General features: G+C 37.2%; 2 protein-coding genes across 2 annotated transcripts in view; both read left to right on the top strand.

Annotated features, from left to right (window-relative positions):
* Positions 1-12,902, top strand: part of FREM1 (FRAS1 related extracellular matrix 1) — a 56,928-nt gene extending 44,026 nt beyond the window's left edge. The window contains exons 29-36 of the mRNA XM_041485563.1: positions 227-376; positions 1,552-1,784; positions 2,500-2,547; positions 2,807-2,965; positions 3,157-3,282; positions 3,876-3,991; positions 11,227-11,312; positions 12,675-12,902. Coding sequence (XP_041341497.1) covers positions 227-376; positions 1,552-1,784; positions 2,500-2,547; positions 2,807-2,965; positions 3,157-3,282; positions 3,876-3,991; positions 11,227-11,312; positions 12,675-12,874 — 1,118 coding nt within the window. The 3' untranslated portion in view covers positions 12,875-12,902. The remainder of the gene's footprint in view (positions 1-226; positions 377-1,551; positions 1,785-2,499; positions 2,548-2,806; positions 2,966-3,156; positions 3,283-3,875; positions 3,992-11,226; positions 11,313-12,674) is intronic.
* An 8,783-nt stretch (positions 12,903-21,685) lies between these two features.
* CER1 (cerberus 1, DAN family BMP antagonist) lies at positions 21,686-23,409 on the top strand. The gene is made up of 2 exons (XM_041485588.1): positions 21,686-22,213; positions 23,116-23,409. The coding sequence occupies exons 1-2, from the start codon at positions 21,686-21,688 to the stop codon at positions 23,407-23,409; spliced, it is 822 nt and encodes a 273-aa protein (XP_041341522.1).
* Positions 23,410-23,815: the final 406 nt, after the last annotated feature.

Here is a 23,815-nt window from a genome sequence, read left to right on the forward strand (position 1 = left end):
TTTTGTTACAGTGTATGCACTTCAACTGAATCATCATTGCCCAGGAACAAATTCAAACTTAATGTTATTTGGAAGAACAGCAGGAGCCCAGTCAGTCAGTAGGAGCACAATAGCATACACAATCTACTCCACTCTAGCTGCAGACATGTTAATTAATCAATTTCTTTGACACCCTGATTGATTGAAATAGCACTTAAAGAGTAATTAAAATGTTTATTTCTGTTAGGAGTGTCAACCAAGATGTGGAATATAGCAATTACCTATGACGGATTAGAGGAAGATGATGAAGTCTTTGAAGTAGTTCTGAACTCCCCTGTGAATGCTGTTCTTGGCACACGGACAAAAGCTGTAGTGAAAATTTTGGACTCAAAAGGAGGTATTCTCTTTTGATCTTTGTGACTAAGAAGGTGGGACAATCTTGGCTGAGTAGCTACCTATTTTCAACCACGAGTTGCTCCTAACATTCACCATTAGATCAAACTGCCTAATTTATTTTTAGAGAAAACAGGCTTGACACTTGCAGGCCCTTTATTCTCTCACACAATCATATGCATCCTCTTAGGAAACACAGCATGAGGAAAGCAATGAGTACAAAATGAGAAAAGTGCCAGGAAAAAAACCACTTTTCATAACAACATGAGTTCAGTTCGCATTTATTAAAGTGGGAAAAACTGGTTTTAGATCCATTAGATGTTTTTTTCCAGTTATTATTTAGTTGCTGCACACTCTGTAAAAGAGATTTTCTTTCCTCTCAAAAAAGAAATGTAGCAAATTAACCCTTCTCTTAGCAATATATTTTCCAATGGTTAAAAAGCACAGTCCACAACTTCACAGCAAACAGTTTAGTCTTTGAAGACTGCATTATCATTGTGTTTTTCAGTGATCAAATGTGCAGTGTCTGAAATCATATCAAAAAGAAGGCAACTCTAGAAATAGAAACATAGGAAAACAGTAGAAAAACAGAAATAACTAGAAAAGCAGCTGCAGCCTCTGACCGCTGAAGAGTGTTTCTTCTGGTGTTTAGTGAAACAATATTTAAAATATCCACATTGCAGTGAATTAGGCTTCATGTTACAAAAAGACCCTTTAAAATTTCTGATTTATTTTCTCCTAAATATTCCTAGTGTAAATCAGGACTTAACTGACTCAGTGACTTCATTGAAACAGCAGTATCCTAGATTTCAGAGAAGAAGATTTTTGGGGGATGATGGAAGTATCATCAATGGTAGTTAAAGAGACCTGTATATTCATGGCCAAAAACCACAGCATTTCAAAGCCCAGTATAAGAATGAAAGCAAATGCTTGGTTGAAATTCTGACCTGTGGGTAGACAGGTGCATCACATATAAAATCTTACATAGATAGTAGCTGCAGTTATAGTCATAGATAACCCCAGAAACAAGGGTGACTGAACAAACAGCAAATCAACTACTTCAAGTGAAAGAATCATCCAGCTTTTAAGGACAAGCTGTTTATGTGCCCATGTCAACATGACCAGTTATTTTTGCTCATGCAGTTAGAGCTGACCATCTGCCATTTTCTATGCTTTCAGGTCAATGCAACTATTCTTCTGGCCAAAGCAAGCATGACTTCTGGGGGAGAGGCACACTGTTTCCAGCTTCCTCGGGCTCCTCATCACCTTCCAGGCCTGGCAATGTTTCCTTGGAAGGGATCCCACTGCTTCCTTCCAAAGGGAAGAGGGAGCATGGAGGGGATCTGTGGCAGGAGCACAGCTTGGCGAGTCGGTCAACGACCAGGCTGAGAGCAACTGGAAATGGCAGAATAGTAAGATACTTCTGTAGTTCAGTGATGAACTGATTTGTGAATTTATTGTGATGTGATATCTTCATTTAACTGTCATTTTTGTAGCAATTCTATCTGACCACACAATAACTATAAACTACATTAGTTTGCTCTGAGTCAGACCTGGGGGCTATTTAAAAAAAAACTGTAAGGAAAAAGCCAAAACCACACCAAACATTTTGAGGATCCCTGTATGCAAGAGAGGAATAAAATCAAGACTTGGGGGAGAAAACAGTCATGAAGCAACTTCAGCAATTATGAAACTTCCAATCTTATAAAAATTATGGGTGAGTTAGAAATTGGTGGAACCAGGCAAATGTACAGAAGCTGTGCATCTGGTACTGAAGTTATAAAGCTGAAAATACTGTTAGCTTACACACGGAATAGTTATTCAAACCTTGTCCACTGATTCTCCTGCTTAAGCTATATTGATTTAGCTAGGTATTTAGTAACTTTCTGCTATTGTGACCTTAAAAGTTCCTGGAATCTGGTTTTATGAACTGAGCATTACACTTGTAATTTGTGCTTTTTAATGGCTCCTTTCAGAAATTATATGTTTCTATACTAAAAGAGAAAGAACTGAACCAAGACATGCTCTGCATGATGTATAGCCTAGTAGTAGAGTGTTACATAAGGTCTTCTTGTTTTTATAATACATTAATATACCCATCTCATTATGCTGTTCTACATTTTTCAGGTTCATCCTTCATCTGTATTTAGAAATGAAACACATGTGATTTTCAAAGTAAGAGTATTATGGGTATTGGTTGGACATTTCCATGATTTCTTTCTGATTCTGCTCTTTCCAGGCTTTATCACTCCTAATAATTTTTTATGTCTAATACTTTATTTTTCTATCTTTCTTTTTCTTTGGTGTAATTTCCCTTGATTTATGATAATTTGTATAATAATTAATTTTTTATTATTTTAATTTAGTTTATTTAAGAGCTGCTTGTAACCCTCTCTTTTCTTCTCCGTTTCTTGTGTGATACTGTAAAATGAAGTATCATGGGATTGTATCACTCAAAATAGAGGATGACACCTCCTCAGCTGAAACCAACAAGAAGGCACAACCACAGATAAATGTAATCTCCTCTAGGAAAACAGAAATCCCACTGGCTGATAAGGCAGAACTTGCAGCTGAACCAAGATCAAGACATAAGGTATGAAACCTTTTTTTCCATGGGCATTTTCACCATCTGTTTTCAGTTGTGTTGTTTTCCAAAATGATTTAACACCTAGAAGAGTTTTCATGGCATACAATTTTGATATAAGACCTAATCAATCTGTTTCATTTCACTTGTTTTGTGTAATTATTTTCCTTCAAATTTTCAAATGACATTTTCTCTTCCAGGACTTTAACTCTTTTCAAAAGGCTTGTACATCAGATTTAAAGGGTCTCTTGCATTATGAAGAAAGCACACAGAAGTTATTTCAGTGTGATGGAATATCATGGAAATTCTGGAATTCCCAAAGCAAGGTAAAAATGTAGCTATTTGTAGGTATCTGTGTCAGAGCATGGAGTCTATGATTGGTGATACCTTAAAGCAGAGGACCTTCCTGCAACTGTTATTTACTTGAATAGGGCATAAATGTTATCCAGATTCAGGTTTGCTTTCAGCAGAGACAAAATTTTCCCACGAATATGATGAGGACTTGACTGCTGTGGTTGCCTTTTCTCTCTGTCCACAGGTGCTCCTGGACAAACCACATGAGCATTAGTGCTGTGGTGCTTGTGATGATGGGGGCATAACACAGTCAGTGAATGAAGTCTGTGGGACAATACGTGGAATTTAGTAAAATAAACTTACTTAGGTATTCTGTAAACATGTATTCCCCCCACCACTTAAGATGTCATGCTGAATTTTGTTGCACTGCTTTCCCTGTACAGATTACAGGAGACAGAAAATAGTGTCCAAACTAATATAAAATCTTTAGAGGATTTTGATCTTTTAAGCAATGCTGTAGCTTTATTTATAGACACCAAAGTTCATGGTTTAATTCTGGACACTAGAGCACAGACTATCTGTGCATAGACAGAAGTCTGTTTTACCTCTTCCTCTTTTATTTTAGGAGGTAACTATGAAGAGATGTCCCTCTGGATGGACTTATCATGAGGGCAGCTGCTACTTCCTGGTAGTGAATCATAAGGTCACCTGGAACACTGCTGCTCGGGCTTGCAGAGAACAGTAAGAGATCATCATCCATTTGCTGTGCACTGTTGTTGCCTTGAGCTGAATGCTGCTCTTGAGACCAAATTTATTTGAATAAGCCCAGCTTTCGCTGCCCTGCACAGCTCCCCTCAAAAATTGCACAAATCCTGAGATTCAAACACAGTGGATGATAGAAATATTAGTCTCATAATGCTTCAAGAGGCGATGCTATCTTAATCACAGCATGAATTCACAAAGCTGTCCATCTGCAGTGAGGATCTTTTCCTAATTTAGGGAGAGCTGTTTTGGGAGAAGAGAAACTTGGAGTCAGTAGAGACTCAGAATTTAATCCTCTCTTATCCACCACTTCCTTGGCACTACCTCCTCTTGATATAGCAATGGTAAAATATTGCCAGCTCCTGTGTGCCTCACTGTATTCTTCTGAAAACGTAGCTTTGAAGATTCTGTAACTATTTGAAAACTTTTATATTCAATTTAACAGTGCCTTTCTGACTTTTTAAGGATATACAACAACAACAACAACAACAACAACAACAACAACAATAATAATAATAATAATAATTGTTGTCTGAAAGTAGGAGATAAAAAACATGCCAGTCTTGTTTTCTGGATACATCCTTTGAGATTTTGGCTTTAGGGGTATTAGGTTAGCACTGGAAAAAATGTTAGCCATGGTATCTTGAAGCTTGTCCAAGGATAGGCACACTCTGTACCTTGTCCTGAATTATGAGCACTGAAAACTAGGAAAGGCTTAAACAGACCTCTCCATTACTCCAGACCTCTCCATTACTCCAAAGGAAAACTGAAAGAGGGAAGAGTGGGAAATGATAGAAACAGAGTATGTTCCATAAGTAGTGAAAGGACATGCTGAACAGTGAATCATGGCCAAGCATACATAACAAGCATTGATTCATTCCACTTAGTTATGCCAGATTATGTTGTCTTGGCAACATGCAAAAGAAAAATCTTGATACTACTACCTCCCAGCTGACAGAAGATATTCTTTACTAAAATGTAAATGTTATGTCCTCTTGTGAGCTGACCCTAAATATTGTGCTATTAATTGGTTCACTTACAATTTCAGCTCTTACAATTTTTCGTTATTATCTGCTTTTATTATGCTACTTGTTAACAAATATAGCTATAAACTGTGAATATTTTTATATTTTTTTCTGAAGGCTTCCACAGTGAATTGATCTCTTGGAACCATATGCCAATCTTCCGGGAAGTGTTTCCTATCTTCTAAAAGAGTGTGGTCTTTGTGACCCATATTTTTTGTAGGTGGTAGCTTCTTCATAGTGTGCAATGTAGACATTAAACTGAATAAAAGTAAATAAATGTAAACAACAGTAACTAAAGGACAGTGTTAAAAAAAAAAAAAAACTACAGAGAAAATCAAGGCATATCACTGAATCCACAAGGAAACGAATCCTAGGGCGGTGCTAATTCAATTAATGTCATACTAGCATAGACTAAGGAAGATTTATCCTGGTAAATGGAGTACTCCTTGCCTCCATCTGGAACTGATTTACAAAAGTACACCTCCAGGAACACGCTAAAATGTGGTAAAATAACATAACTTATTAAATATTATTTTGTGCTTTTCCCCAGCTCCTCTGGCAATCATCACCACCACTAATTGTGGTGTTTCTGTTATTAATACTGATTCTATTGACATTTAAATGTTTCCAATAGGGAAATAAAACTACCATGGAGGTCAGTCGTAAATTTTCAATAGATCAAACAAACTAGATATTAAATGAAAATATTAGAATTGACTTTCAGTAAATCAGCCAACTTCCATGAAAAAAAAAGAATAATTTTTTTGCTACTACAAAAATGGCATAAAAATTTTAAGCTCCTATTAATTTGCCTTGCTAGAATTTTTCTGTTATGCAGAATAGGGAAAAGAGCCCAAGCGCTGTTGAAGTTGATTCACTAACAGTCTCCTGCCCTACCCTTTTTGAGACAATCTTGCAATCTTTACATGATGGACTTGGGAACAGGCTATACAAAAAGTATACAGAAGTAGTCAGGCTGAAAAGTGTCTGGACAAGGGCCACAAAGTTGATCAAAGGAGAGTAAAGCCTGCCATGTGAAGAAAGAAGGCATAGGTGAGCCCTTATCACTATATTTTGATATTTAGAGAGTGGCTAAGAATAGGATGGAGACTCCCTTTTTACAAGGAGTCACATAGAAAAGATGAACAGCTACAGGAACAAGTTATTCCTGGGAAGATTCCAAGTACACACAAGGGAAATTTTTTTTCACGATGAGATCAGCCGTTAGAAGACTCTCCCCAGGGAGACAGTAGATTCCCCAACACTACATACTTTTGAGGTTTAGCTAGACAGAGTGCTGGCCCATCTTGTCTGGACTGTCCTTTTGCCCAGAAAGGTTGGAACCAGATGATCCTTGCAGCTCCTTCCATCATGGTAGTCTATGATTCTATTCCATCACAGTAATGCTATCAATTTATTGTGGAAGCAGTTGTTGTCTGGACATAACTACATATGCATGGGCTAATGCAGGCATATTTGAATTTCTATTGACATACATTGTATCCATCTGTTACAGGTGGTATACAACCCTATTCTTTAGTTTCCATGTTTGGGGTAGAAGCAGACAAAAACATGTGCTTGTCTTGACGCAAGTTTCTATATATCAGTGTTAAACTGGGGATGGGGGGAACAGGGAAATCTCAGTTAATTGCTGTGAAAATCTTGTGCTATTTCTAACCCTTCTCCAATTCATTGGAGAGAAAGGTGGTTTAAGAACTCATTTCTCTAGCTTTATTTGTATGCATGAAGAGACTCTTGGCAATGTGAAGAGAAGCATCTGGGGGATATTATGGCTGAGTGATCCCACAGCAGTCTGATTTAGAAGCAATTTTGATGATTTATGCCACAGCTCTTGTTTATCCAATAGGAACATGTCCTGCCCAAGGGTCAGTACAGCAGGGCTCATTTGTGTGTGAGATTGTTTCACTGCTGCCACTGAAGGGACAGAAGAACTGTATAGATAGAACCCACAGTTATGTCTTTTGCCTTGTTATATTATGCCTTTATATTTTTTGAAGTTGAACATTTAATTAAAGCTCAAATATTATTAGATTTCAGGTCCTTTACTGCTAGCTGTGTAAGGCAGGACATGGTATTTTGTTTGATGGTATTATATCAGCTACATGTGGCCCTAGTCCTTTGGAATTACAGGCAGAACCACATCTAAAGTAAGAGATTAGATCCTTCATGATGGGTCAGTGTTCTCTAGTGCAAAGCAGGACAGTAGCCCTCTTCTAGTACTGATTCTGTAAGAGACTGGTTTAACTCATGCTATTGTATGTGACTCCAGCAGAGGGATCCAAGTACCTAGAGTAATTTTAAAGGCCTTGTGTATGCTGTCTGGCTTTCAATTGCCAGTCTGGAAGTGCAGGGCTCCTGCAAGCTCTGCATCATGTCTGCCACTCTCATCTGAATGTTCCGAATGATAAGAGGTGTTGTAAGCAACACTAGACACCAATTTCAAGGCATCAGAATAACTCCCTAGGTGACCAAACAAAAGACTGAGATAAGCACAGTCTTTCAGTCACCCCCCACACCCTTCAACGTCAGTATACAACACAGATTTACTACAGCAGTTCAAATAAAATGTTGTGTCCCATGGAGACCTTCATACTCAGTCAAGTGTGCTTTTACTGATGTTAAATTTACCAAAATGGTACAAGACTTTCAAATGTATCAGACAATTTGATGGAAAATCAGTAAAGTCTTTCTGCTAAGTATTTTCCAAATAATATTTCAAGGTTAATAGCTACCCAAAATGTTTCCTTAATTTGTGCAACTGGATAAAGGATGCTCTTGACTCAATAACAAAAATTATAAAGCACACAGGAACAATTTTAAATTGATGGTTTAGCACAGAAAAAAGTGGCATGTCAGGGTTTGTTGTGGCTTCTTTTGCTTGGTGTTTGTTTGTTTTTGGTTTTGTTTGGGTTCTTTCCCTAATAGGGCATTATAACACCTTATCTTGACTAATTTACATTAGGAAGTGTTAGATGCACACTCCATAAATAACATTATCTTGTAAATTCCGGTGTCTGATCCTATGCCTCAAGATTCAGTGAGTAACATTATGGAAGTGGTATGTTCTTTCATTTCCCTAAAATATATAACACCCCTAAACAGGTATAACCATTAGAACAGTTGTTCTCTCTTCAGCAATGTGCTTGTGAAGCTGTACTTATAGAGAAAAGATTAGATTACATTATAATTATTGTAGTGCTTTCCTTTCACTGTGTGTGAGTGATGAATCTCTCCCTGGTACACGGATTGAAGTCTGAAACTGTTATTGCTCAGACTACACCTGTATGTCATAAATGGTAGAGCAGTTACTGACACATATTGATGCTTTTTGGTGCATGATGCTTTATGATCACCTAAAGTAAATTACTTAGTTCCTGGGTTTTGAGTGTCCTTAAGCAGAAGTCAGATAAAAAGCTCTATTTTTGTTCTGGTTCACCTAGTAGCGATACCACAGAAACTGCTGTGCAAAGCTCTTCTCAGGTCCATTTGGTCAGTGCAACCACAGTCACTGGGAAGCAGAATGGAATCCTGCTGCTGAAGCACTTAGCCTGGGAGGACACCCTGAATTAACTACGCCTACTCTCCTGGACTCTGCCTGTAGAAGGAGATGGAGTATGAAAATTCCCAACAGTGTTTGTCAGTGTAACAGCTTTGTTCCTAGCTCACTGGAGATTCTGTGCCTGGCAGATTGGCCCAGAAGGGTGGAAACCTGTCACTCTTGGGACATACAGGCACGTCTCACCCTGATGAGAGGCACAGCTGAAGCTTGGCTGACACCTTCACTGGGTGCAGTTTTGGGGGACTCTGCCACAGTGGGTGCACAATCCTGACCCCTACCAGACAGTTCTGAGGCTGTTCTGCCACACCTCTAGGTGAGGAGAGTGTACACAGTTGTCAGTGTGAACCTTTACATGCTGTTCTCTGGTGGCCTGGGAACTCAGAGTGCCCCTGACGGGCCTGCTGTTACTGCACAGTGCCTGCCCCAGGACAGCTGTGACTGCACAGGCAAGGGCTAACACCCAGCTGACCTGCTGGCCTTGGCAGATCCACCGTGCAGCACGGAGCAGAGGGCAACTCCATCCCCTGACGCTTTGGTTGCCCTGCAGGGATAACGGAGGAGGACTTTGCAGCAGGAGCATCCCCCCCTCAGAAACACAGTGAATTTATTTCATATCCCATCCCTGTGGGCCCAGATTAAGGAATGGTCCAGATTCTGTGCAGTAGGGACTGTGCAGAATATTGTGGACTACTACTTTGTATTATTCTCATGTAAATTTTTCGTGCTTCCCTAATTTGTATGGCATCATATGGAATCCATGGGATCAGTACTCTTAGAAGACATACAGGTCAATTATGGGGTTCCAGGCATGGATCTCTAACTAGGCAGCATGCTTAATGATGAGCTTTCACTCTAACATCTGCTCATGGTCTCCATAGTGAGCTCAAGTCTGCCATACCATCCTTCAGGCATGGTTGCTGCCCCAGCTCTTAAAGAAGACAGTCATCACTTCATCTGGAGCAATAGTGATCTTCTGTCTCTGTTATCTGGCAAAAGTAATGAAAATCTTTACAATACCATTTACTTATTCTGATGTTAGAAAAGTTTTTTTTGCTCTCTTAAAATGTTTTTATGAACAGTGTTTTTTGCTCTGGCCCTATTAACTGTCACCCAGGGTATTCTGGGAGGCTGAAGGGGTTGGCATCACTTTTAGACTGAGCAGCAGTCAGAAAAATGGGACAAAAGAAGTGCCAGCACCAGAGGTTCAGCACCAGAAGGACAGCAACATTAGGTGTGACATGTAAAAAAAGGTGATATATCAATGCAGACACAAAGAGGGATAAATAAGAAAGTGGAGCCACTGATGGCTAACAGTTCCCAGCAAATGTGAAGGATGACATTTGTCTCTTAATGCCTAAAGATTTAGCCTGATCTCTAAATGGCTTAAGAGTAGCCTGCTGGTGCTTGTAAGTTTGGTACTGGTTGGAAGATTTTTCAGTGGCAAGGCCACTCAGTGGCTAGGGTTTGCAAATCCTCCTTTGGAGCTGGCGTACTATAAGTACAAATAGAGAGCAGAGCTTATGCATTGACTTAATTCAGAAATAGTCTGCTTAATACAAACCACAACTTCTCTCCAATCTGAACTAAATGTGTAGTCACTGCAGACAACCCTCTGAAGAATGCGCTGCTTTTCAGATACCAAATTTCTTGTGATGAACAACTGGGGGAAATCATGAGATGCCTGCATTTACTGAGTGCAGGTTCACAGGAGGATGGAGAACCAGAACATCTCAGCTGAAACTCAAAACTGAAAAGGATGAAAATGCAAAAAATAAAGGGTTGGGATAGAGGGCTAGGAAGGAAATGGAGGGGGCGAATGATGTAACAACCCAAACATTGATTTTAGAAGATGTGTGTGTAACTGTGATGGGGGAGATTTCGATTAGATATTGTGAGAAGGTTGTTCACTCAGAGGGTGGTGGTTGGGCACTGGAACAGCCTCCCCAGGGTGGTAGTCACAGCACCAACCTGACAGAGTTCAAAAAGTGTTGGGACAATGCTCTCAGGCTGATTTTGTGGTTCTTGGGGCTGTCATGTGCAGGGCCAATAGTTAGATTTTGATGGTCTTTGTCAGTCTCTTCCTACTCAGGACATTCTATGATTTTGTGATTCTATGATTACTTCTCAGAACAACATTACCACTTAAATTTATTATTCAAAGCTTCAGTATTGTCAAAACACAGTTTTAAAAATATATCTCCTGCTCTGCTATCAAATAGATGAAGTTGTATCTTTCAGTGGCTTGGATTTCAGTGTAGAAAGTTCATTATTTTATGGAAAATAAGGTATCAATAATTGTGCCAAGGTTAAAACACAGTTTGTGAGTATGAGGCACATATTTCCTGTATGCATTTCCTTCAGTTGCCAAGCTGATTTAATTTTTCTGTTAGAAAAACCAGACTAGGGCTTTGGTTCCTCCCCAGGTAATCCACAATTTTAAGACTTCATCTTTATGTCATTATTCCTTCAAGCCAGTAAGTTGTGGTTTTCCTGTGACTCATTATTTATATGCTCTATACTAGAATCAACACCCGTTGTTGATAAGTTGATGGGAGCTGTCTGTCACTCTGTGGAATGCTAATTACTCTGCCCTCTCTCCTTGAGCTTAGGTACCTGGGGAGTCTAACAAGTGTAGCTAATGAACAACACATGCAGTGGCTGTGGGACTTCAGTGGGAAGATGCCCTTTTGGATAGGCAAGTATATTGGCTGCAAATCCCCTCTGCAGACTGCAGTTTCTGTACACACTGAAAAGCAGAAACTGCTGTAGCAGTTCAAGCCCAGTTTTCAAACACTGTATTGTTCTCAAATTTCTCCTGCTTTTATTATTTCACTGCAAGGCATAAACCAAAAAGCCATAATTGACCCAGCTACTTTTATAAGTCTTTATCAAAAAGATGTGTTTATCATTATGTCTGTTGCTGGACTGTTTTTGTCTTGAAACCTTTCCTATTTTGACACAATCTAAAATAAAAATAGTTGTGGTGCAGCTCCTACAATTTTGTTTATCTCATCTTTCTTTCAACTGTTACTTTATTTATCCCTAATTTAGCTTTTTATTTTGTTTTAACTTAGATAATTATCTGTGTTACTCCTAATTTAATGGTGTTGTCTTGTGTTAGAAATCTTAATAATTAATTAGATGATAAGCTAAAGAACATTTCGTCATATCATTTCAGATTTAGCTACTTCTTACTAGACAACATTTAATGAGAAATGGAAAGAATTTCAATAGGTCTTCTTAGTACCTCCTTTCTGTGAATGACTGTCTTAGCTCATATACTAGTGCTACTGCTTTTTTCTAATCCTTCTTGTTTCTGCTATACTGTCCTCAGGATTGTTCTTTCTCTCTGATTCTGAACTGCAATTATCACCTCTTAGTAATTTCCTGAGATGGATCTACTAACTTAGAAAAATACAGTTAGTTTTGGATGATGTTTAATGGTATCATAATTCTGTTAACTTGAAAGAAATAAACTTATTTGATAAAGACTAAAAGATTGTTATGCCAATTTTCTTGCTTTTTTAGTCTCTCATAAGAAGACAGGTCATGTCTGAAATTATGCCATGCCTATTGGTCTTAGCAACTCAGAGGCTAGGGGAAAAGATATATTTTATATTGTACTAATTAACCCAAACCAGTTTTACAACTGTAAATTTAAACAATGTAAATCAGGTCCACAAAGATCTGCAAATTTTTTATTCAGCAGAAATCTGAAGGCATCTGATGCTGCCCAGACTCCTTGATATTTCAAGTATGAAAAGACAAAACTATGAGGCCATAGACATGTAATAGATGAAAGGAGAAAAAAACATTTTAGAAATGCACTGCTGCAGAGAAGTGTACTTTCCTTTATTCATATGGCACTAACTGTGATTCAAGTGGACTAACTAAATCCTAAATGGTGTTTTGCATGTGTTCTATCAGATGTTTTCTCTCAGCATGCAACTGTATGCATTTTTAAATGAAGAACAACTTATAGAACAACTTGACTCTCTTGTCATCTGGCTCCAGTGACAATAAACACCACTGATTTGGTCCTACTAAATTTACACAGGTTTGAATGACCAAGTCAATCCTGGACACTGGGAGTGGAATGGAGGAGAGCCTGTAACCTACATAAACTGGAGAAGAGGCTCCTACCACTTTCCAGTGAGAGGAAGAAATTGTGTATTTGTGCAGAAGCGAGGAAAATGGCAAGCAACTGACTGCAAGAAGGTCAAACCAAACAGCTATATATGTTCAAGAAAGTTGTAATGGATGGAGGATGCCTCTGAAAGAATATGGACATTCATGCTATTTCAGTATGTTAGCTGTGTTAGAAAATCATTCTAATTATCAGCAAGGTTTATTTTATATGCTGCCAGAGGTGAAGATGCACTGGCCTCTAACCAAGTGATAGAGATCAGCTGCAAAAACTAAGCCCAGGTTAAAGTTTTGAAATCTCCCCAAAGACTTTGATCTGTCACTTACTCATAGCATTTTTATACCAAAGAGCTGGGTCTCAAGGCTTTCATCACACTTCTGTGTAAAAGTACTTTTTCTTTAAAGAAAGTACCACATCAGTTGATTTGCTTTTCTCCTAAAGGAAGGGTTGTGAGCTGCAGTTTTACCCTGTAGTCACAAAAAGAGGAAGGCTGCTGGGGTTGGAAATGAGGTTAGACAGTTGTCTAAAACCAGATAATTTGGGTGATGATGTGAGTGATATCACGTAAGCACTGGAGTTTGTTTGGTGGATACCCTACTACATCTTACAAAAATACCAATGCCTGGACATTGCCTGGTCACAGAGTACCATCAGGAGCAAAGCCTTGTATTTCTTCTACCTCCCAAAGCCAGCTTCAGAACCTAATGGATCTGCCCACACAGAGTTGCATCTGTTTCACATTCCTAAGCAAAAAATTTCTTTTTTTTTTTTTTTTTTTTTTCTGCAACTGCAGGATGGTGCTGTAATTTTTACTGTAATTAAATAATGGGACATCTCTAAATCAAATGTTATAGCAAATAATGATTTATTAAAAAAAATGTTAACTTAATCTTAGGATATTATCTGGGGATACTCACTGATATATGAACATCAATAGGATTTATATGTGTGTATAAACCAATGTAATCATGTGACATATTTTGTAGTACAGCAGCTATGGCTTTTGAAAAGTATTAATCTAAGTCCTTATTAGGGATTTGAGGCTTTTAAAAATAATTTTTAAAAATCCAGATTTATTTTTAAGAAAGGCTTAAAACTCAGCAATTAATATGAAAAACCAGCTGGCCAGAACTTATTATTTCAGAAAAATACAGTTGCACTATAACCATTTTGTAACATTATAGTAGACTTATATTTGACCTGTCAAAATCTTGCTTTTGGAAATTTTTACTGCCAGCCTTAAAATTACAAAAAAAAAAAAAAAAAATCCCAACCAACCAACCAACCAAAAACCCCCAAACAAACAAATAAAAACATAAAACAAAACAACAACAAAACAAACAAAAACAACAACAACAACAACAACAAAAAAAAACAAACAAAAATGAAATGAGGATCCAAGCATAGGCTTCCTAAAAAAAAAAATAAAATTAAAACTCCTCACAATAGGAGCCTCTGTGTGGCAGTTGGTTTGGAAGTGAGTAGGGCGAATTTGCCCTGCACCTACGAGCTCTCATCCTTCCCATCTGCCCGCCTGCTGCCAGGAATTGATTCCCAACTTGCTCATCTGTTCAGCCAGCCTCTGGACCCATTTTGCAACAGAGCTGCAAAACCTCCTTCTTGGGTTCCTTGTCACAATTTCTCAGTCCTGCAAGGGACAGGCAGAGCAGAATCACCTCTCCTCTCTGAGCTGAAGAACACTGTTTCAGGGGTTATATTTTCCTCTTCTTTGCCTTTGTCACGCATGGGTTACTAATCCTTCCTCCTTGTCTGTGACAAGTTATATCAACACGTGAGTAGCTGAAGAGTCTTTGTATATAGGAAAGAACCTCCCTGAAAGGACTGTTGCCAATAAATACGGGTGCACTGCAGAATGAGAAAAAGCATACTAGGGACAGAATCTCCTCACCTTTTTTATTGCTATCAACAGATGCAATAAAAAAGGTGAGATGCAGACAAAAAATATTTCCAGGATTTATCCCAGATTTTTGATTTTTTTTAAAGGTAATAATTATGAGATGTTTCTAGACACTTTTGCTAGACAGAAACCCCTTTGTTTAAGGAGTTTTCTAGGTCAACATAGATTTGCTACTTGTCTCCAAACCAAGTACTCCTGAATATCTGGTGTTAGACCTGATTTTATTCCTGAAAGTTTTCATTACAGAAAAAAAACCAAAAAAAACCCAGCTAAAAAAAAGCACTCTCAGTATCTTTTAGTGGTGTGCTCTGGAATGCCATGGAAAATTGACTGAGACATAAACTTTTATTTCTTTAGGGTCTTTTTTAAATAAAAGATGTAGAATTTATTGGTGCTAATTTGATAAAGCCTATTGAGATTATTCAAATACCTCTACCAAATATTTAATAAATTAATGATATCAACAGAGTGGGGATTTTGACAAAGGTGCTTGTTACTTGATCAGTAACTCATAAATGATTCATGCCATCTGACACAACAGTGACCTCAGGTTTGCTTTTGTGAGAGTAGGGGAAATTTTCCCTTTTCTGTACTTCACTTGAACTACTTTAAAGTGATTTCAGCGTATGAAGATTTCACTACATAACAGATTTTTAGTTGTGCAAACTGCATGAGTTTACTGGCTTAGTTATATCTAACACAATACACTAATTAAACTAAAATTCTTATATTGCAGAGCAAGTATATTTCTGCCCTGATAGGCTGCTGAATTTTTTTCCAATACACTTAACTGTTCCAAACATTTAACTAATAAATTTTATTTTTCCTGTCCTTAAATAGGTATTTTTTCACAGATCTTTATACCTTTTATTTTTATTATTAGATACTGGTGTTTGAAGAATGAAACATACTCAAATCAGAAAAAGCACAAATATATTTTTTTTCTGTTAACATAGCAAATTATGGCTTCTAAGAAGTTTAGGAATGGATGGGCCTACAGTCCTGAGGAGCTTAGCGGATTTTTTCACCTTCAGTATTTTTGAATTAGACGCTGAGTAAACTGAGGAAAAATCAGTATTTAGGGGATCAGCACTACAAGGAGCATTTCAAATGGCTGAAAGTAAGAAAAAGGAGCATGTAAATTCTGGTGTTCACATATGGATGCCACACTTTCTTGTTAAACAAAGGATTTACTTCACCAGAACTATCCATAAATTCATGCCCAAGAGCAAAAGAATCAAGATGCTAAGTGAAAAGAACCTAGCAGTTGCCTTAGATTCTACACAGGGATGGGCTGTGTGAGCACTATATGTGCTTGTCACTTTTAACCACTTTCACTCCCTGTCAAATATCTTTTAAATATGTCAATATTTCAAATAAATTTGACAGGGAGGTAGTTAACACAAAGCCAATGATTGTGAAAAAAATGGATAGGCAACAAGTTGCAGGAGCACTTGAGTTTTTACTAACTTAATATATATCAAGTATTTAGTCTGAAAAATATCAGAAAAGTTTTCCAGACCTTCTTCCTACACAAGGATACTTTAGTGAATGTCTTCAAGTCTTTATTCACTCAAATTATAAAAATAACTTTGAGAGTATTATGCATAAGATTCAGTGAATACTGGTGATTCTGCATTACTTACATCAAAAAGATTGGTGCTACAGTAATTCTTCTATTCAAAACACTATATATATTGTCATGTTTAACTCTGTAATGTGTGTTAATAAAAACCTCAAAATATACCTGGGTGAATATAAATTTCTTAATTTCAAAATCGCACAAAAACTTATTTTCTAGTGATAATAACTTTAGTTACTGATATAAATAATATGCATGTATACATAGATAATAAATATAGATATATTTTATATTTTATATTTTATATTTTATATTTTATATTTATATTTGATTATTTTATATTTATTTATTATAAATAAATATAAAACACATACAGATAATAATATCTTATATACAATATTTAATATTATATTATTTATATTTATTTATTGTTATTTATAGGTATATATTTATACATTATATATAAATATAAATAAATAATTTATATTTATATATATTATCTATCTTATATTTATAAAATAAATAATATAAATTTATAATATAAATGCGCTTAGAGTTAAGCACAATGTACCTCCTGTTTACTCTAATCAGCTTCTAAATTCAATTTTTTCTTCTGTTTGGGCCTATCCTTGACTGAATACTGTGAAGACATTTGTACCATGAGTTAACCACATATAACAGAGAAAATTCTGTATATTTTGAGAAATAAATATAAGAAAAGGTATAGGTCTGCAAGCAGATATACAAGAAGAAGAAGAAGAATGAATTCAAGTAAGACTGCCAATATATAAAAATGAATTGTAATATGATTCTTGATTTAAAGAAGGATGTGAAAAAGTCCTTGTCCCTCAGAAACTTCATTCTTGAGAAGAAGTTTTTCTCCCTTGTTACCCTTTAAGAAGCTATGCTGACTGTAGTATGGATAACTCTCTATTCTGTGTTACTTAAATATTGTTCTCGGTATCAGTACACTTAAGTGATATCAACAAAATAGCTCTTGTTTCCAAGGCTTTTTTATGTTGGCATTGAGGTACTGTATAGTTTTCAATCAGAAGTAGTCCTAATCAACAGGACCTAATAGAAGGATTCCCATGGTTTAGAGTTACAAGGGAATCTGGGAGAGCTGGTCAGTATTCAGCATTCCTCCCAACTCAAGAGACAAATGTATTGCCAGGAGCAAGAAATCAAACAACGGTGGCAGTAGACCTACAGGGATGAGCAGAAAGCTTTTAGCAAATCTCAAACAGAAGAAATTTATGGAACGTGTTAAAAGAGAGAGGCTGTATGGGAAACCCATAGGAATATTGTGGGCATCCTGGTGATAGAAGATACAGAGAAGGCAGAGTAACTGAATTACTTCTTTGTCCCAGACTTCACTACTGAGGCCATCCTTCAGGAATCCCAGACCCTGGAGGCAAGAGAGGAAGGCTGGAGAAAAGAAGACTTGCCCTTGGCCATTGAGGGTTTGGTTAGAGATCGGCTAGGCAGACAAAACCATAAATCCATGGGCCCTGATGGGATGCACACACAGGTGCTGAGGGAACTGGCAGATGTTGGTTGATTGCATATAATCAGAGTGAGCAAAAGAATATAATTTTATGCACATAGAAGAAATTTTAAGTTAAGTTTATATCTATTTTTATTTTAACTAAAGAAATTTTGTGTGCATCTTCCTTGAATTATATTAGAAAAATTTTTTTGGTGGTGTCAAATTCTTCAGTAATAAACTCTCTCAAATTATTCACAACAATCTAGGAAGATGTATCTTCCCAAATTGTGTCTTTGCCCAGCCTCCTTTTTCCTGTCCCACAGGTTTTCCCAGTGTCTTTCTCCCTGTGCCACGCCTTAGCAATCTGCTGCAATCAATTACATAACCAGGAGAACTCCACGGGCTGGGTCTGGAATTGGGTACACTGTCAATTAGGCAGTACATATGTGCCAGTACCATTCAGAGACAGAACCACTCACTGTGTCCTCTGTATGTACATACAGCCAGGAGAACATGGTCCAATAGATGTGAAAGGATGCTCATCCATGCCCCACTGAAGACATAAAAAAATGTTCTAAAGTGTGAGCACCTTCATTTTGGCTGACACATGAAACTTAATGCTGTTCTTAGTTCTGTTGCCAGAACACAGAAAAGAAACAGAAATGTTAACAGGAAAACATAAATGAGTGGAGAAAGAAACAGTGCAACAGATGACTTGAAACATAGGGGAGTTCAAAGGTACTAAATTTGAGGTACATGCCTGTTCTTTCATCTCATACCTTGTTAAGAGACTCTTGGTTTCATAATTAAAAATTTCCCATGAGGCCTATATGTGATCTGCTTCCCTAAAACTCAGTAAAACAAAGACCACAGATGGCCTTCTTTGATAAGAACAATTATTGGAGAATAAACTGCATAGTGATAATTCATTAGTTCTGAGGTCTTCATATGGGGTCTGTGAAAGATATATCTGGATACAAGTTTGTCTACATCAGATGTGTTTCGAAAATTACAAGATACTGAATTGGACTGTATATATAAAATCAATTTTAATGATTTTATTATCAGTCATGGTATGATGAGACTATTTAGCTCAACAGAAGGCAAATAATTCAAGCACTGCCCAAGAATTATTTTTAGGCATCAACTGGCAGTGTAGATAATGTCCATTAATGACTGAATAAACTCCAGCTTTGAAACAAATGAATAATTTTGCATTTGCATAGCACTTGTCATCTATAGACCTGACAGTTTTAAAAGGATGGGCAAACATTCACAGTGACTATTTCTAGTGAAAACAGAATGTCCTGAATAAATTGCTATTATGAAGGCAAACTAAAGCCTGCTTGAAAGACACTGCTGCATATAGCTGTAAGATTTAATAACTAGAAAACATTGAAAACATGTTATATGAAAGGGTAATCAGGCAGGAAAACAAGTTTTTAGAAAAGAAGCAGCATTGGGGTTTTTTGTAGAAAGCTGAGATTAGGTCTATTTGGAACATAATGATTATGTGCCCAATCCAATGCCAGTTGTCAATTATTAGTCTATGCAGTCAATGTCACCACAAAGAGACTTGCAAATGCTTGCTATTTTTAACTTCAGAATGATTATCTGACCTTGCTGTCTGAGCTGGGATGCCTTCTTGTAATGCAGGCAGGCTCTCGCCTAAGCAGAGAGGTTGAGGAGAGACCTGCTACCTCTACACAGTTATATAGGCAGCCGATTTCAAAACAGATTATAGTAGTATTTAGAAATTGAACAAACCATGCACAGATGTACCACGTCCCATATCTTACCACCTTGGCCTCTTGGAAAGCAGACATTATAGGCATGAAGGAACAGTGTTATACTTTCTTAGCAGAACCAGAGCTGGCATGCTGCTTTTTGGTCTCACCAGATCTTAGGTAACACCATCCTGACCCCAGGAACTAGAACTAGAACTAGAACAGTGCAACTAGAAGTGAAGAGAGCTCTTTTACCAGCCTTTGGGTTTCAGAGCAGCTTGCAGAGTGACTTGCTGACACCACTTTGCTTCAGTCTTCTTCCCTATCCTTCTGTAAATAATAATTTGTGCATTTACATCTGAAGGTCTCAAAGATCTCTCTTCTTGCTGTATGTTACAGGACAGAATGGTATGTAGTAGGAGGTGATTCTGATCTCGAAGAGGTTTTTTTTTCATTGCCATTGCACTACAATGTAACATTAGCAGCAAAACATCTCTACATATATGTAAATACTAAGATTTTTATACATTTATTGTTAACAGTTACAGTGCAGCAATAACCCAGGCCAGTTTAGTTTAGATAGTCTGGGAAGCCAAATCATTCCTGTTCTACAATTTACTTTTTATCTATGCATTATTAGAGACACCCTTAGATGACCTGCAAATATGTATCTTGCTTCAAAAATCCAAATTTCATGTTTGAAAGGCATTGGCAGATTCTCTGTATCAACCTAACACAACATAACACAACATAATATAATATAATACAACATAATACAACATAATACAGTATAATACATAGGTCTGAATATCAGCCCAGTCTTTGGGCTCTTCAGCAACTAAAACAGAGAGAAAAAGAAGGAAAACTCAAAATTTAATGTTCTTGTCATTGCTGAATAGTTTTGAGTGACTGTTACCAGTACATATCAAATACAAGTTATTTTAGCTACAAAAGTCAACTGCTTCAGTTCAAATTGTTGAACACAATTATGGTGTGGATTCAAAGTGCAGTTCTAAGCAAGAAATTAATTCCCTGAAAATTAAAGCCAAGTAACCTCATGCATCTATACAATTTTTCAAGAATAATACAAACTTTAGAGTATATTGATAGAGTTTTGTAGAAACAGGAGTGTGTGAAGATTAGTGTACCTAAATGGCAAATTATCTGAAACAGAGTTTCTTTTTCGTATTTTAAGATTAGGATTACTTTTGCAATGTTTATTGAAAACAACTTTTCCCTCTCCCAAAACTTTTCTTTATATGCTGTTCTAGAAGATTATTTTTTCTTACATGTTGCATAACATGGTAATTACGCAAAGATGCCTCCATTTTAAAGTCTAGTAGTCTTTAGGTATTTCTGTTGAGACTTTGATAGCTAGAATCATAAATATCTATTTTTAACAAGTTTTATTTAAATATTCATTTATCATTATTACTTTATAGGACGTCTGGAATGGCTTTGGTGCCTGAACAGGATGTGGCACTGTAAGATAGGCTTTGAAAACCCAGGAAGCAGAGTTTCTTCACCTTGAGACCTTCTACTCTGTGCTGGTGACATGTCTGTACTCCAGCAGCTGCCAACCTGCTGTGAGGAAGATGAAGTGAGGACTAGTGCTTCCTGACAGATTCCTCTGACTGTCTGAGCAGCAGTCTGTCAGTCGTGCAGACCTAGGGTCATATCCCAAACCTGAAAGTCCAAAGTTAGACTTAAATTTTAAAAACGCAGTCTCCAGATTGAGCTTGCTCTTTCAGCATACTTTAATCAGCTTGCCTTTTCCTATTGTAAAGAAATAACACTCCCTGTTTTGATAGTCTCTGGTTGTATGGAATGGAAAGTAAAAATAAACAATGGAGACCACACTGAACATTCTAATACACAACCTCAAATGTTTACTTAATTCCTCAGCCTAAACTAGACACCTTATCCAAACATTTCCTCCTGTTGATTCCTTCTGTCCTCCACAACATCCTGGGTTACTAGATTTTAGATAGGAGCTTCTAATACACATAACTCAGATTGAAAGCAGAATTTCATTAGCACAAACTTCCCTATCATAATTGTAATCTACAGTAAATGAATGCAATTAGCCCATCAGGGTCTCCCCTGAGCCCTCCTCTCCTCTGCCATAATCTCTTCTTGTATAAAGGTAGCACACTACATTCACTGCAATAGCAGCAGATCTACAGGGTTGCCCTTTCCAGGACCATGTCACTGCTTCTCCTTCAGATGTTAGTGCTCTCATGTCTTGGAGCCACAGAGCTACAGAGAAATTCACAGCAAAGGAGAAGCAGAGGGCCATTTCAGCACTTTCTCAACCTGGACAAAAATCTGTTTGAAAGTCAAAATTCTCCTGAGCGGATAAGCGAGAACCCAGTAGGAATTGAAGAGACCCTGAAAGTACCAAGCTTTTTTGTATCAATTCCACAGACAGCATCTGGAAATGAGAAGAAAGAGGAGAAAAAAATGTCCAGATTCATACTTCCCAGTGCAGGACTCCATGCAGACCACAACCCAAGAACCTGGGTTGCAACCAGAGAGACCTCTCCTGTGGAAAACCTCTCTCCACCCCACTATTCCAGCAAGAGAGAGTCTGAAGTTCCCTACAGAAAAGATGCCAAGAAATTCTGGGACCATTTCATGTTAAAGAAAAATTCAGCATCTGAAGAGGTTGTCCTGCCAATCAAGACCAATGAAATGCACCAAGAAAACTGCAGAACCCTGCCTTTTGCCCAGGTAAGAACAAGTATCCAAGATCAACAAACACGCCTTTCCCCCGTCTCTTGTAATCAGCAACTAAAGGGACATGGGTGATTTAAGTGGCTTAGTCAAAGGGCTTCAGAACACTTGCTCAAAAGTGGCTGAAAGACTGTGATGAAAAAGTTTAGTCTGATGAGGCAAATTGCTAAACTGCAACACTGGAAAGCTGCAGACTCAATTTTTATAGAGTTATTTATTATTTTTATGCACAGATATTGGGACATGGTGTAAGCAGGCAGGAAATGGATGAGCAGTTATCCATTCAATAAATATACATCTTGACTGTTTGTACATCTGAATTGTGATCTGTCTCTCTCACTTTATATATATATATATATGTATAGATATACATATGTATGTGTATACACACACGTGTGTGTGTGTGTGTGTGTGTGTGTGTGTGTGTGCATATACAGATTCTCAGAACAAATATTTACAGGAAAAGCTGGTGGTTCTCTTACACCTAAACAAGGATTGTTTTCTTCTGTATTTAGAAAACTGATGCTTATGTCTAATTCTATGCTAAGAATTTCGGAGAACTGGTAAATTGCCCCATGCATAGATGAAGCCATTCTGTAACATTAAGACAAGCAAACAGCATAGGTAAAAGTGCTGTAATTATTGTAAATCACCATCAATTCTCAGTGTTTCTGTAATCATGATCTGTCAAAGACCATGTATTTTCACATCCAAAACGAAATTTATTTCACACAGACATACATACTTACAGATGTTGTCTAGAAAACTGTACTATTTGTTTTGAGAAGAAAAAAGTGCAGTAGCTTTTTTTTTTCTTTTTTTTTTTTTTCCTTATGCCTTCTAGCAAAGTCCATGGGCCATTTCTGCATCAGAAACATTAAACTGCTTTTCTGTTTCAGGGTGTTACTCATAACAGCTGTGAGAAGGTGACAGTACAGAATAATCTGTGTTTTGGAAAATGTAGTTCTTTCCATGTTCCTAGTTCAGAAGATCATCTTTATACCTTTTGCTCTCGTTGCCTGCCCAGCAAGTTCTCCATGAAACGCCTGGAGCTCAACTGCACTGATTCTGTTCCAGTGGTCAAAGAAATCATGATTGTAGAAGAGTGTAAATGTGAAAGTCGGAACATTAAAGACCCCGTGGTTGGATCTCTACTGTCAGACTTGTACGAAAATGTACATGAGCACAATTAATTTGCGTAAAGTACCTCTTAACTTGATCATAAGAATTTGCCAACAAAAAAATTCAAAGAAGTTGTCATCACTCTACTACAAAAAGACATTAAAAATATAGACTTTCTACATGATCTCTGTTTCAACAATAACTTTACCTAAAGTGCAACAAATGTTTCCTTGCAGCTGTTAAGGAAAATGAGGTGAAATTACTGGGCTTATGTGTAAAGGTCTTTAACAAGGGAAGACTTTAAAAATTTTCCAACTTTCCTATCATTGTTTCTAGGATATTGATAAACAAATACTGAATTAACATTATTTATCTGTGTAAAAGCCAAATGTTGACTTGTTTTCCTTGCCTTTCCTTGTGAGAAGTGCCAATATAGCTCTATTGGCAACAAAGATGAGATTTTAGTCTGTTCCCTAC

This window comes from Pyrgilauda ruficollis, unplaced genomic scaffold (assembly GCF_017590135.1).
Source record: "Pyrgilauda ruficollis isolate IOZ18807 unplaced genomic scaffold, ASM1759013v1 scaffold71, whole genome shotgun sequence".
NCBI classification, from domain to species: Eukaryota; Metazoa; Chordata; class Aves; order Passeriformes; family Passeridae; genus Pyrgilauda; species Pyrgilauda ruficollis.